Raw genomic sequence first — 15297 nt, 5'->3', positions numbered from 1 at the left:
TTTATGCTTGTAGTGATGTCTCTGGGACTTTGTCTCACAGGGTCCCCCTTAGGAAGGAGATCAGCTTTTAAAAGTATGCAAATATATACAGCCTTGAGGGGCCATGAGCATAAGCGCCCCCTGGCCTCCAGAGTCAGGCATCAAGAGGCATCTTCTAGGTAGCAGCTGCAAAAATCAGGGCAGCAGACACATATAAAGGCTCCTTTCTGGAAGATACTGGTGCTTTGGAGTATGGCAAAGGGAGAACGTGAATATGACACCTGCCAGTTCTGTGCCCAGAGAGTGTTCCAGCAGCAGTGTGTGTGTTGAATTAGATGTCTGTCCCTCAGGCCAAGGTGATCCTCCACTTTACTCTGAACACAATTGGGTGCCTCAGCTAGGCCCTGGAGTGGGTGAGTCCAAGTGCATGAGCCCTTTAATAGCTGTTTCTCAGATCACTACCATTTTTTTTAAGTTTATTCATTTATTTTTAGAGAGACAGAGATAGCATGAATGGGGGAGGGTCAGAGAGGGCGGGAGAGAGAGAATTTCAAGCAGGCTCTGTGCTGCCAGCTTCAGAGCCCGACGTGGGGTTCTAACACATGAACTGTGAGATCATGACCTGAGCTATAATCAAGAGTCAGATGCTTAACTTACTGAGCCACCCAGGCACCCCACAGATTACTACCTATGCCCTGTTGGCTTTCATAATAAGATGTTTTGGGGGCTCTCAAGTGCATGTCTTAAAATTTGGGATGACTGATTTGCAGCAATGTGGATGGAACTAGAGTGTATTATGCTAAGTGAAATAAGTCAGTTAGAGAAAGACAAATATCATATGATTTCACTCATATGGAATTTAAGAAACAAAGCAGATGAACATAGGGTAAGGGAAGAACAAATAAGATAAAAACAGAGAGTGGGACATCTGGGTGACTCAGTCGGTTAAGCATCAGACTTTGACTCAGGTCACGATCTCTTGGTTAGTGAGTTCGAGCCTCCTGTCAGGCTCTGTGCTGACAGCTCAGAGCCTGGAGTCTGCTTCTGCTTCTTATTCTCCCTCTCTCTCTCTCAGCCCTTCCCCCACTCATGCTCAGTCTCTTTCTCTGTCTCTCTCAGAATAAATAAACATTAAAAAAAAACAGGAAGGCACACCATAAGAGACTCATAAATACAGAGAACAGGGGCACCTGGTTGGCTCAGTTTGTTAAGTGTCCAACTTCGGCTCCGGTCACGATCTCACAGTTCATGAGATTGAGCCCCATGTGGGACTCTGTGCTGACAGCTCAGAGCCTGGAGCCTGCTTCGGATTCTGTGTCTTCCTCTCTCTCTCTCTGCCCCTCCCCTGCTCACATTCTCTCTCTCTTAAAAACAAATAAGCATTAAAAAATACTTAAATTTTTTTTAATGTTTATTTATTTTTGAGACAGAGGGAGACAGAATGTGAGTGGGAGAGGGGCAGAGAGAGAGGGAGACACAGAATCCAAAACAGGCTCCAGGCTCTGAGCTGTCAGCACAGAGCCGAACGCAGGGCTCAAACCCACGAACCGTGAGATCATGATCTGAGCCAAAGTCAGACACTTAACCAACTGAACCACCCAGGTGCCCCTAAGAATATATATTAAATACAGGGAACAAACTGAGAGTTGCTGGGGGAGAGGTGAGGGGGGATGAGCTAAATGGAGGATGGGCATTTAAGGAGGGCACTTGTTGGGATGAGCACTAGCTGTGATGAATCACTGGGTTCTACTACTTCTGAAACCAATACTACATGGTACATTAACTAACTCAAATTTAAATAATTTTTTTTTAAAGTTGGGGTGACCGATGTGGGGTTTGAACCCTTCATCCTTCAGGGAGAAGCTCTAGGTTTTAGTACACTTCAAGTTATGGGTTGTTCTGCCAGGGTGTGGTTTATGGTGAGATTGTGTCCCAGTCTCTCCTATCTGCTTTGATGTGGTTTTCTTCTCATTTGCCCAATGCATAGTCACCACTCAGCCACATTTGATATTTTGAGAGGAAATTGTTCCACATGTAGCTTTAGATTCAATATGCCGGTGGGAGGAGGTGAGTTCAGGATCTTCTAGTCACCATCTTGAATCTTTCAGATGAACCTAAGAAGTAGTTCTTTGAAAAGATAAAGTGACAAACCTTTAGCTACACTCACCAAGAAAAAAAGAGCACTCAAATAAATATAATCAGAAATGAAAGAGGAGATGTTACAGCTGATACCATAGAAATGCAAAGGCTCATTAAAGACTACTATGAATAATTATAAGCCAGCAAGTTGGACAACCTAGAAGTGGATGAATTCATAGAAACATATATAGCTTATCAAGACTGAATCATAATAAAATAGAAAATCTGAACCAGAAAGGAGATTGAATCAGTAGTTAAAAACCTCTCATCAAGCAAAAATTCAGGACCAGATCGCTTCACTGGTAAATTTTACAAAGCATTAAAAAATGAATTAATACCAATCCTTCTCAAACTCTTCAACAACAACAACAACAACAACAACAACAAATAGAAGACAGGAAACTTCCAAACACATTTTATGAGGCCAGCATTAGGCCAACCCTAATACCAAAACCAGACAAGGATACTACAAACAAAATTATAGGCCACTATGAACATAGATGCAAAAGTCCTCAACAAAATATTAGCAAAGTGAATTTCAACAATACATTAAAAGAATCTTACACCATGAACAAGTGGGATTTATTCCAGTGATGCAAGGATGGTTCAACATCTGCATATCAGTCAGTGTAATACACCACATTGACATAAGGATAAAAATCATGTGATCTTTCAAAGAGTCCCACACTAGTGACTATGAGTGAACAAGAACATTTTCCCTCATTGGAGGAGTTATCCTGTATAAGTGATGCTGACCAGCATTTTGAAAACAAGAATAGACAGAACATGACTAACCTGTTTCATTGGAATCACTACATAACTTTTAGTCTGAGTGACAAATCAGGCTTAGGGTGACTCTCAGCAAAATGGTTTTAAAGCTTGTCTCCATTTTCACCCTCTGGTTATCTCTCCCCTGGGTCTAAAAAAAGTGAAATACTTATATTACTTGAACTCCTCACAAGGTCTCTTGACACCAGAATGTTACGCTAAGCAGGATTCCTCTGACACTCGAAAATGCTTTTTTAATACAATGTTTGTGCTATTTCCAGATTTTCCTTATTCATAAAGCATTCCAACATAGAGGAAATAGTACCAGGACTATTGCATTTTATTACAAATTCAAGATGTCTTTGAAGGGCCCCAAATGCATAGAGTGAAGCCACAAAATACAGGTTATATGTTGGTTTTTACATAAAGCCAACAATTCATTTAAGCCTCCAAAAGCCATAGTTTTTGCCAAAGTAATTCACTAGAAATGTTTGGGGAAGAATAGTGTAAACAAAGCCCTGAATAAAGAGATGTTGTCCAATCCAAACTGGGTGTTCATGAGACTCTGCCACATTCCCCTGGACCACTGAGGCTGAAGGTGGAGGAGAGCGGGGCTCATAGAGGCAGGTGGTTCACTGAAGTCTTTGCTGCTGAGCACCTGCAGCCCAGCTCATCCATCCCTTCTTCATAGTTCCCAGTGGGAAGGCCACCACTGCTTAGTTTACATTTATTCATATAATAAAATAGCCCCAGCTGGAAAGTATGCTTTGACAGCACACTTCCTCTGATGGTGTTATGTTGTTATATTCCACAGCCACTTACATACTTATTGTGGTTGGTAGAACAATGAGCTCTCAAAAGCATATACCCTCTAAGCCCTAGAACTTGTGATACATGATGTTACAAAAGGACTTTGCAGAGATGATTAAGGATCTTGAGATGGAGAGATGATCCTGGATTACCCAGGTGGGTCCTGTGTGATCACAAGGGAGAAGAGAGGGAAGCAGGAGGGTGTCAGGGAAGGAGATTTGACAATGGGAACAGAGGTTGGAGAGATGGGATTGCTGGCCTGGAAGGTGGAAGGGAGGCATGAGCCAAGGAATATGGACAGACTCTAGAAGTTAGAAAAGGCAGGAAAACAGATTTTCTTCTATAGTCTCCACAAGGAACACAACTGTGTTAAAACTTTGGAGTCCTCTAGAACTGTAAGATAATAAATTTGTGTTGCTTGAAACCACTAGGTTTGTGGTAATTTGTTACAGCAGCCATAGGAAATGAACATAACTGTAGATGTTTACATTTTCTGCCTTAATATTTTGCCTTTTGTGAGTTAACTTTATTGCTCACAGAGTTAGAGTGGGGCCTGTTTTCCTACTCTTGATTCTGGGTTGGCCATATGATTTGCTCTGGCCAAAAGAATGAGCTAGAAGTGATGGTGTGCCAGTTCTGGGTGTAGGCCTGAAGGAACTTTGTGTGTCTGCTCACTATTGCACTTCTGTCATTGCCATGATGAAGGCAGGCATAGGCTAGATGTTGGTTTGAGGACAAGGATGGGGGACATTGGAACACAGCAACCCCAATTAAAGTATCCCAACAGCCATAGGCCCCATCTAAATCATAGCCAACTGAGCCCAACTTAGGTCACCTGGGATCCTTAGTGACCTCCGAACTATAATAATAAATTGTCACTTTAAGCCATTGAATTTTGGGATGGTTTGTTACATAGCAGTACCTAAGTGATACAGTGATGGCAACTTGGAAAGCAAAACGTTTTTTTTTTTGTTTTGTTTTGTTTTGTTTTTGTTTTACAATCTCACTGTAATGTTTGCTTCTGTTGAGTGCATGGCCCAGGCCATAAAAATTTAGGAAGTTCATTTAGGCTGGTCACAATCATACGGTCTCATCTTACACGTGCAATAACCAGGAACAGAGCAATCAGAGGCTTCTCCACTCACCTGCCCTCTCCCTCCCTCCACCCCCAGAAAGAACTCACATTGTAGCAGTCTGTAGATCTCCTTTTTATTAGTTTATTGAAACAGTAAAATATAATAAGTTATATATACAGGATGAGACAAAACTATTAACAATTAAGACTTCACTGGCTAAGGCCCACAGCTCCAGGTTAGGGTGTTTCCTAAAAGTTTTTACGTATAGTAAAATAATGAATGCCTCCATACAAAATGTCAGGGTGGAAGTCCCTGTTCTGGTCAGTGATAATCATTATGGTCACATTGATTTGAATTCCAAATGTAGGCTAAATCTCATCAGAATAGACTATTCTTGGATTTATGTCCAAATAAGTAAATGACAAAGGAATGTTTAGCTCTATAAGGACTAACTTTCTAAAAATGGCAGGTTGAGAATCACTGAAACATGGCATGATGCTGGCTAGACATCTGGCCCCAGCATTGTAAGTGTGAAATGAGGCAAAGCTCTGGGTCCAGGAACAGCCGCCTCTGCTTCTTCACTGAAAATATTGTTCTTGGGAAACTGCAAGCTGTCTCCCTGGAACAGCATTCTCATCACATGTGACATTTGCAGCCTGATTCAGGGGGACAATCTCATCATCATCATCACAAAGCAGGAGAAAAGGGTGCCATAGGATTTCAAAGAGGGATTAAAAGGATAATTAAGTTTTGCCATGGAGTACTTAGCTTGTAGGATATAGCAAATAGGTTCTGAAAAACAGCAAAGAGACACAGAAAATGATGATATTAAATATTCAGGACCTAATTATGATCCTATCACAGTATGTTCTACATTCATTGGTGGGAAATTGCTTGTTGGCTCTAAATGTATGACTGATTTCCTCTCCCCAAAACATTTGCTCAGTCATGTGACTTATAATTTTAAAAACATCACTTTGTAAGTCAGAGACTGGTTTTAATTTGGTAATAACTATAGTCGGATCTGTCATTAGGAAGCTCAGCAGTGAACTCTAAATTAAACCCCTGGTATGATCACTACCCCGGCTCCCATGTTCTTGGCAACTGCAGGTGTAGTAAGAGATTTTGCCAAGAACAATGCCAGTTTATTACTTTACCTCTAAGTGTATGTCAAACAATTATAGTTACTCCGAGTTTTTCTGCTTCTAGTCTCATCTTGATGACTCATCGTGTTCACTTCAATGTGCACCTTGAAGGCCTGGCATTTCCTGAAGTCCACTTTCCTGTTGCCCACCTAAACCTTACTTTTCCTGATTACAGAATCACAGACTAATCTCTCTTTTGCAAAAGAGAAACTGAATCCCAAGAGGGAGAAGAGAATGGCCCAAGCTGGCACAACTAGAATTAGGTCCTTGGATTTCAAGCCCAGGGCCTGCCTGTGTTGTGAGGCTCCATTTTCCTTGACTGGCTCAGAAACCCTCATGTCACAAGGCTCATTCACAAGTCTCAGACACTCAGAATCTAAAATTATGCATGGCTGAATTCCTAGGAAGTCACAATTTCTCTTTCCACATATAGCTGACCACTCATTTCTGTTTGAAGCAAAAACAGGCTGACACATAATTTAAATGGACTGTGTCTTTGAACATTGCTGCCCCCAAAGGGTCAAATCTGACTAGGGATGAGAGTGGAAAGCAATTCATGTGTAATACAAAACCACTGGGTCTCAGGCCTGGGAATCATGCAATAGGTGAAACTGGCCACTGGACACAGGTCTACTTGACTGGACAAACACATGCCTTGTAGATCAGTGACAGAAGGCAGGCCACAGAGTGAACTCTTCCATTAGTGATTGGAAGGGCTGTAGGAATACGAATGACCTTAAGAACAGCCACTTAGGATATTAACAGACTTGTACCAAACCTGACACACTATGTGGAGTGTGGCATCTGCCTTTGGTAGCCATTTCACCAGGCATTCAAGCTTCTTTCTTCATGATGCTGCCCTCCTTCATCACCCCAGTGGGGAGCCATCTCCCTCCCTCAGAACTTATTATGTTTTCTTAGTATCCCTTTGTCTAGACTGTTTGATGTTTTCTAGCAAGATGGTTTGTAGACACGTCTTCTGTCTCTCCTGAGGTTGTAAACTCCTTAAAAACAGGTACTAGATTCTTCACCTCTGTCATCCCCACATTGTTTGGTTCATCTGAGCACCCAAAAACATCCCTTGAATGAGTTGAATAAATATTCATCCTGCCTGGTGAGGTACAGGTGGGTAGCTGGGACCATCCCAACTTTAATCTTTTATTTTTGGTTAGATTAGAAGACAGGCCTCATTTCCTCTTGTTCCTTGGAATGGCCTAAGGCAAATCCTCGTGACAGCAGAAATAGCCTGACTCTTGGCAGTCTGTCGCCAGCACTCACAGCTCCAGAGCCCTTGGTCGATCCTTGGTGCCTCCCATGGAGGGCAGACTATAGGCTCCTCAGGATGTAGTGGGTGGCTGGGAGGCAGGTGGCACAAGCCCAGCCCACTCCAGTATGTCTGCACACAAGGACTCCACAGCATCCAGCCGTTCAATCTGCACCAGTTTTGTGAGCAGCTCTGGGATGCTGTAGCCTGCTGTGCTGATGCGATCAAAGAGCTGCATGCCATCTGTCATGCCCCCAATCTCATCCCTCTTGAGTCCAAAGCTCTCGGCAAGGTGGCGCCATGTTTTCACAACAGCCTTCTCGGAGTTGTACGTGGAACTGAGCATTCGGCTTGTCTTCTCAAGGCAGTCAAATGGCAGCTCTGTGGGGCTGAGACCTGCGGACAAATAGCCATAGTCAGACATTGCAAATGGCAGTCAATAGAAGCTCAACACCATTAAAAATTATTTTTAAAACTTAAAAAAAGATTGTAAAATAAAACACAGATGCAGAAAACCATATAAAATAAGTGCATAGCTTGAGGTGAACTACACCCAGGACTTTGCCAGCCACACGAGAAGCCTTACCATGGATCCTAACCCCAATAACAGCCCCTTCCTCCTAGGAAAATAGCCACTATATTGACTGTTACAATAATCCCCTCAAGAACACTGTCAGCAGTCACCAAAGCCTTGAATATGGGCTACCCTTAGGTTACCGTGCTTTACATGGAGCTGGGCTGAGGAGGGAGTCAAAAGGACAGTATTATGCCCTTTATGGAGACAGCAGTCACCTTTATGTAAAGTGATTTCAAAGACAGCCCAAAATTGGTGTTACCTGAGCCAACTCACTGCAACCTGAGTGGTCCAATGGTTCTCAATCTTCCTGCCTGTTAGACTTACCTGGGAGCATTTTTAAAAAATGATGTATTTTTACTTTTGGCAGCTGGAGTAGACATGCTTTTCCTGATTGCTCCTAGTAAGTACAGCTAAAAACCCTAGATGCTCTGTACAAAGCAAACACAAAGAGACTCCGGAAAGTGGTGAGAAAAGACAGACTGGTAGAGAGCTTGGGAATAAAGCAATGACATGGTGCTGAGCCTTTTGCATCATTATCCAAGACATGGAGCTGAAGAGTCCGGCAATCCAGAAATATGAACAATAACAAACCAAAATCGTCCAACAGATGCCTGCTCTAACTAAAGCACTAGGAAAAAAGAAGCTTAGCAAGAAGAAAACATTTAGACAGTAACTGCTTTGTTACAGCCAAACACCACAGAGAAAACTGTGGCCCCACCCTCAACAAGGCCAGCAAAGCCTGGATGTCCACTCTCCATAGGCTGTTACATTGCACCAGGTTTCAGGGAAGGCAAGGTCAAGAGCCTGGACTTTATCATCATCAGCTGGTAACAAGCCTCCCAGCCCAGTGGTATCAGTGGAGACCACTTGGAAAAACAGTTTCCCACCCCACCCCTCTGCCATCAACAAAAAGAGATTCCTACTTGGGTGTAAATGAAGGCTGAGTGGGAACCTAGATATTTACCTCCATAGAGGTGTCAGAGGAAGCCAGATACAACAGAAGGTTTAAATAAGACACAGAGTCTCATAACATGACATAAAACTCTCCAGGTTTCAATAGAAACCCACTTATACCAAGAACTAGGAAGATCTCAAATGTTCTTAATTTTACTTTTGAAAATATTTCCAAAAAGGGATAAAGAGTGTGAGGCAGGGTCAGCCAAGTTCTCTGTGGTTTTTGTAGCTAGAAAAATCTCAAATAAAAATAGAAAATATCAGAGATAACAGAGATGCTAGAATTACCTGACAAGGATTTTATAGAAGCCATGATAAAAATGCTTCAACAAATAATTACATACATACTTAAAACAAGTGAAAAAAATAGGAAGCCTTAGCAAAAGATAGAAAATATAAGAACCAAGTAGAAATGTTAGAACTGCAAAAATACAATTGAGATAAAAAGTTAAGTAGATATGCTCAATGGCAGAATATAGACTGAGGAAAGAATTAGTGAACTGGGTAACAGAATAGAAATCACTTATTTGAACAACAGATAAAATATAAACTGAAAAACCCAGAGCCCCAAGGACCTGTGGGGCTATAACAAAATATCTCACATTTTTGTCATGGAGGCCTAGGAGAGGAGAAAGAGAGTGTGGATGAAAAAAGAAATAATAACTGAAAGTTCCCCAAACTTGGAAAGAGACATAAGCCTACAGATTTAAGAAGCTGAGAAAACTCCAAACAGAATACACCCAAAGAAATTCATACCAAGATACATCATAAATTCATGGAACTAAAGACAAAGGAATCTTGAAAATAGCAAGAAAAAAATCAACACTTTACCTACAGGGGAAAAGTATTAGAATGAGAAAGTATTTCTCATCAGAAACCTGGAAGCCAAAGGGATGTGGCACTGTATTTTCAACTACGGAAATGAAAGAACTGTCAACACAGTGCCCCATGCCCAGTGAAAATACCTCTCAAGAGTGAGGGGAAAATCAAGGCATTCTCAAAATGAAGGAGAACTAAGAATTTGTCACCAAAGAACTACCCTAAAAGAATGACAAAGGGAGGTCTCTAAACAGAAAGGAAATGCTAAAAGAAGGAACTTTGGAACATCAGTAAAGAGCACAGTAAGCAAAAATATTGGTAACCACAATAGCTTTCCTTTTCCTTTTAGGTTTTCTGAGTTATGTTTGCTAGTTTGAAGCAACTGATGTGGTTCTAAATATATAGAGAGGAAATATTTAAGACAACTATAAACAGGAAGGACATAAACAGAAGCCGTTGTTTTTTTTCAAGTAGGCTTCATGCCCAGTGCGGAACCCAGTGGGGAGCTTGAACTCATGACCCTGAGATCAAGACCTGAGCTGTGATCAAGAGTTGGATGCTTAACTGACTGAGCCACCCAGGTGTCCCAGGACGTAAGGTTTTTATACTTCCCTTGAACTAGTGAAAGGATGACCTCAGTGGATTATATATGTATATATAATACAGTACCTAGAGAAACTGCTAAAATAGCTATGGAAAAAGATGCACTCAAAACATATAGTATACATCACTCAAAAAACATCAAAGTGTATTTCTAAATTATCTTCAAGTGACCCAAAGGAAAGCAGGAAAAAGAAAACAGAGAAATGAAAAACAGAGACAAAAAAAGAGTAAACAAAAAATAAAATAGCAATCTTAAATGCTAACATATCAATGACTATGTTAAAAACATCCTAATTATATGCTATCTACAAGAAGCTGATGTCCAATATAATGATATAGGCAGGTTGAAAGTACAAGAATAGAAAAAGATATACTATGTAAACACTTAATAAAAGGAAAGCACAAGTGGCTATTACATCAGACAGAGTAGACTTCAGAATAAAGGAAATGACCAGAGATAGAGAGGGACATTAATAAAAGGGTCAATCCACTGTCTGTGAAGACATAGCAATCCTAAATCTATATGCATCAAACAACAGAGCTCCAAAATATATGAAGCAAAAAACTGAAGAACTTAAAGGAGAAATAGACAATTCCACAATTACAGTTGGGGACTTCAACACCTTTCCCTTAGTGATTCATAGAACAATTACTAGGAAATCAGCAAGAATACAGAACTCAACAACACAAGGAAAATCCAACCATGAAGAAAATCCAATCAACATTATAGAACACTTGACTCAACAATAGCAGAATACAGGCCTTCAATTTCAACAAAAGAATTTAAAAGAATTGAAAGAGTGTATTTGCATACCACAATGGAATCAAACCATAAATCAATAAATAACAAAGATAACAGGAAAATCTTCACACACTTGGAAAGTAAACAACAACCTCTTTTTTTTTCTATTGTCAGGGATGAAATTTGGTTTATTACATTTATTTCTCCATGGAGTTATTGCATTTAAAGACATGGTTTATTTTTCAAATGAAGAGACTTCTTTTCAGAGATCTTTATTAGGTTCCTGTCAGTTCCCTTGACTTTCCTTTAGAAGAAAATTGCATATGGGGGTGGGGGAAGAAAAGATATATGGATCCTCCTCTTTCTGGGAGGTTTTAGAACCAAAGGCTGTTGGTGTTTCCCATGCAGGGATGAGTCACCAGCAGTCACTTTCTCCTCTGTGTCCTTCCTTCAGCCTTGAAGAGAGCCACTGGCACTGGGAATAACTCCACAGTGCTGCCCTCCACTGGGCAGCTGAGGTCCCTTGGCCTTGCCAGCCTTATCACACAGGCTGACCCTGGGGCATGTATATTTTTGGAGAAGAGATGCCATATTTCAGCAGGCAGCCAAGTAGAGTTCTTGGCCCCTAGAACTTATTTCTGACCAACAGAGCACCCAGCCAGGGAGCCTGCCCCAGGCAAGGTGTGCTGGGCTCTAACTGTGCGGAGAACTGAGAGCACCAGGCTCCACTCCTGCTGCCTGGGCCAGACCTTGAAGTCCAAGGAGGGATGCCAGTGAGAGCAGGACTGAGTGGCCTGATGAAGCTGGGTGATCCTAACCAGTGACCCTAACCTCAGTGATAAGGGGTTTTGTCTCCTGGGTGAATACAAAGGTGATTTAGAGCCTGGATTGAGAAGAAGTGGGCAGTGTGGATTCCTGTTTCAGGTTGAAATATTTATATTCCTAGTCCTGCTGCCCATACCTGGAGGGTACTTGCTGTGATACAGCCTGACTTTGCTTGCTCCAGAAGCATCTTTGTGGATGGAGACCATTACACAGGGAAAGGGCAAGGCCAGTTAATTATTGGGTAAGTGACTGAAAACACCAATGTGGGGACAGGATCTGGGGACACTGGAGGACACTGTTCTCTAGATCATCCTGAATCCACAGTCCCCTAGAGAGGCTCTGCCCTGGGGATGGGTGTCATCTTCTTGTCCTGTGAGGGAAAGGGCTGTGGGGAGTGCCAGGCAAAAGTTTTAAATAGCTTCATGCCAAATCCTATGTCCTTCCACACCTGAAGTGGGTTCCCCAGCCACTGGGATAAGGAGCATGACAAGCTAGAGTGGGCGGCCTTTCTCAGCCCTCATGGGGCCTCAGGACTCCTACCAGAGCTGTTTCCTACATATTGATGATTGGGACAAGATCCTTGGGGAAACCTGGCTAAGTGTCCCCCAACAGTGCATCCATGCTTACCTTCAACAACTCCACACACATTGGCATACACATCCAATATCTTTTTCCTTCGACTTTGAATCTATAGGAAAAGTTAAGAGAATGTTAATTTTCATAAGGGAAAGTGGTAGCCATCAAAGATACAAATTCTCCATCGGAGTGTTGGCAGCTGCTCTCCCCTGACTTCTAGTCAGAAATGCTGAATGGCGCCCTCACATGAACATCTCATCAGGAAATCACAGGGAGAAAGCCTTTTCTTCAGGTCTCTGCCTGAAGCACATTCAGTATTCACAGAGGTAGAGGCTGCTGCTCCCACTGAACATTTGGGCTCACAAGACACCTGCATCAGTCTGTGTGGGAGGGTAAGTGGTGAGGACCCCAGCCGGCTGGCGGTGGCCTGAGATGCTATGGCCGTGTCTGCAGCTATCCACAGACTCTTCTCCCAGAGCACACAGCTTGGGGTAAGGACACAAGGCCCATGCTGGATGAGTGCAGAAGGGACCTTGGCTGAAAAGTCCCATGCCCCACAGGAGCCAATACCTCTCAGAAAAACTCCATAGGCCTCCAGGGTCCCTGCAAGTGATGGGTGCCGTTACAGACATCCCTGAACTCAGGGCAGCCCAGAGCATGGCATCCCTGTCCAGACCCAGGCCAGATTCGGCTTCCCAATGGAGGGACTTTTTTTTACCCTAAGCTACATTACCTAGAAACATGCTGACCTGGGGTTGGGAGAATAGGTCCCAAGGGGCTGCCAACGACCCAAGTGCTACACACTCAGGCAGCCTGGGCAGACCTGTGCTTCTTTGCCCATGCACCCTGCCATGAGGGTGGGGGCCTGATTTAGGTGACGAGCCCTTTGGACAATTTTACATGAAAAATGCATATTATGTATGTGTGTGTATTCATATGCCCATTCCCACCCCCACCCCACACATATACATACGCTTGTCTGCTTAGATACACACCAGTATGTTTGCAAAGGTTTTTTCCTGTCCTATGGTATCCCAAACAATTTTAACTTTTTTTCTTTGCTTATTTTCATTTTCTTTTGTAAAGTTCTATAATAGAGAGATAAGTTTCCTTTTTTTTTACTATATCGTTTTGAACCTGCCACTCTGTCTAGGTTCCTGGCGGTGTGTCTACTGGGGAATGGTGAGCGTGCGTGCGGCAGCGCCAGGGCCTCACCCCGGCTGACTTGGTGGCTGCCGACTTCTCCCGGGCCAGGTGAACCAGTGACAACAGGCACAGCTCTGGGGAGCCCTGCTTGTCAGTGGCAGGCTCCTCATCACTGTCCATGCTCCGGCTTAGCAGCTGCTCATTCTCCGATGATGCGTCATTCTCGCTGTGGAAACAGAAAGGTGTGTGTTAACTGCAGCCCTGATACGTCCTCCCAGTGGGGAGACAACCGGGTCAGGGACTTGTTCCCCATGCTTTCACTGAGCAGCTTCTGGGCATGAAGCGAGAGAGACGTGCCCCGCTCTTACTCCTCGTTGTCTGCTATTTTCCCAACTAGTGACCCGGATGTTGGGTGGCCTGCAGGTGTCCTGTCAGAGGACTCACAAGGTGTCTCATGAGCCCCGCAGGGCTGGGGTCCAACAGTGAGGGGGACGGCATCTGTTCATCTGTCCACCCAGACCTAGCTCAGTCAAGCTTTCTTAAATACACCACAGCTTCCTATATTTAATGCAGGAAAGTGCCAGGTTCAGCCTCGTGTCTAAAAGCAAACAGTTTATGTGGCCAGCACCGAATCTGTGCAAGCTCTCTGGAATAACCCAAAACAAAGCTGAATGGAGCCTGCCTGGGGACCCCCTCTTGACCAGGGGGTGATCTGGCTGAAATGTGTGCATTGTGGTGGGGGGGAGTCACAGAGAGCCTGGTGAGGGGCTCTGGGAAATCCCCCAGGAAGTCATGTGGGCCCACTTCCACCACTGCTCACTGTCCACAGCCTTAGGCACATGTGGGGTGGAGCTTAAACTCTCAAAATCATTCCAAATATATAAAAAACAGCATTCTTTTTTATAGGCATCCTGCTGGCTTCCTGTGGTCTGGCTGAAGACTTACAAAGAATTATTCTTTTCTAGCAACTGGGTTACAGTAATGAAGCCCACACTCAAACACAACTGTAGAGACCAGATAAAGGTGAGGCCCAGTAGGTTCAAGGGACTCACTTGGAGTTGGCTGGCCTGCTGCTGTCTCCACTTGACAGCAGGCTAGGAACAAAAGCATGGTTGTCCCCAGAGACCACTGACTGTCCTAGGTCCTTTCCCTAAGAACTGAGAGCAGGCAGAGGGGAGAGGAGCTCTGTGCCTTGTCTTCTATAGCACCATCGTTGGGTTTTAAGTTTTACTTGACATTTACATATGAAACAAGTATTATTTTTCCAAATATTTTTCCAAATACCCCAAATTTCCCTTATTCTTTAGATGAAGCTTAAGTCATGGGACACATCCCTGCCCTTTTTAGTATTCCTTTTTCCTTACTTTTGAGACTGAGAAAAGGCTGGAAGAACAGAAGAGGAGAGGCCGCCACAACACCAGGCTGGATAGACTGGAGGGTGGAGGAGAAACTTGTCCCCAGGGAGGCACTCTGCAGAGCCAGACCCTGCATCATGGCCCCTGCATGCCCTGGTGTTCTGAAATGAGGTCAGTGGGAATGGAGGTACTCACAGGAAATACCTGCCATCTGAGGGCCTGCTGAGGTGGACACACTTTCTTTTCTTCCAGCATGCAAAGATTTCATGATTTAAGTCTGCTTTCTGACCTTGTATCAAGGGTCTTGAGAGATGCTGGGGTTTTCCAAATGTAACATGTTTAGAAGTGCTTTATTAACACCAAAGGTCTACATGAACATGTGGATTCATGATCATTCCTACAAATGAAAGCCTTTGCAAGAGTTCACCCACCACAGGAAGGTCCCAGGCCAGAGGCCAGGACAGGAGGCATTGCTCCTCTGCTCTTCCTGTAACTAGTTTGGGGGTCTCCCATGGCCTC

The 15297-nt window shown here is 43.4% G+C and overlaps 1 protein-coding gene across 5 annotated transcripts in view; it reads right to left on the bottom strand.

The window, feature by feature from the left end:
• Positions 1–4895: 4895 nt before the first annotated feature.
• Positions 4896–15297, bottom strand: part of EDAR (ectodysplasin A receptor) — an 89100-nt gene continuing 78698 nt past the window's right edge. For all 5 annotated transcript variants that reach the window (XM_047854565.1, XM_047854567.1, XM_047854566.1 and 2 more), the window contains 3 exons: positions 13493–13649; positions 12329–12389; positions 4896–7577 (listed from right to left, as the gene is read on the bottom strand). In XM_047854565.1, coding sequence (XP_047710521.1) covers positions 7255–7577; positions 12329–12389; positions 13493–13649 — 541 coding nt within the window. In that variant the 3' untranslated portion in view covers positions 4896–7254. The remainder of the gene's footprint in view (positions 7578–12328; positions 12390–13492; positions 13650–15297) is intronic.

The sequence above is a fragment of the Prionailurus viverrinus genome, chromosome A3 (assembly GCF_022837055.1).
Source record: "Prionailurus viverrinus isolate Anna chromosome A3, UM_Priviv_1.0, whole genome shotgun sequence".
In the NCBI taxonomy this organism is placed as follows: Eukaryota; Metazoa; Chordata; class Mammalia; order Carnivora; family Felidae; genus Prionailurus; species Prionailurus viverrinus.
This window is presented reverse-complemented; position numbering and strand designations above follow the sequence as displayed.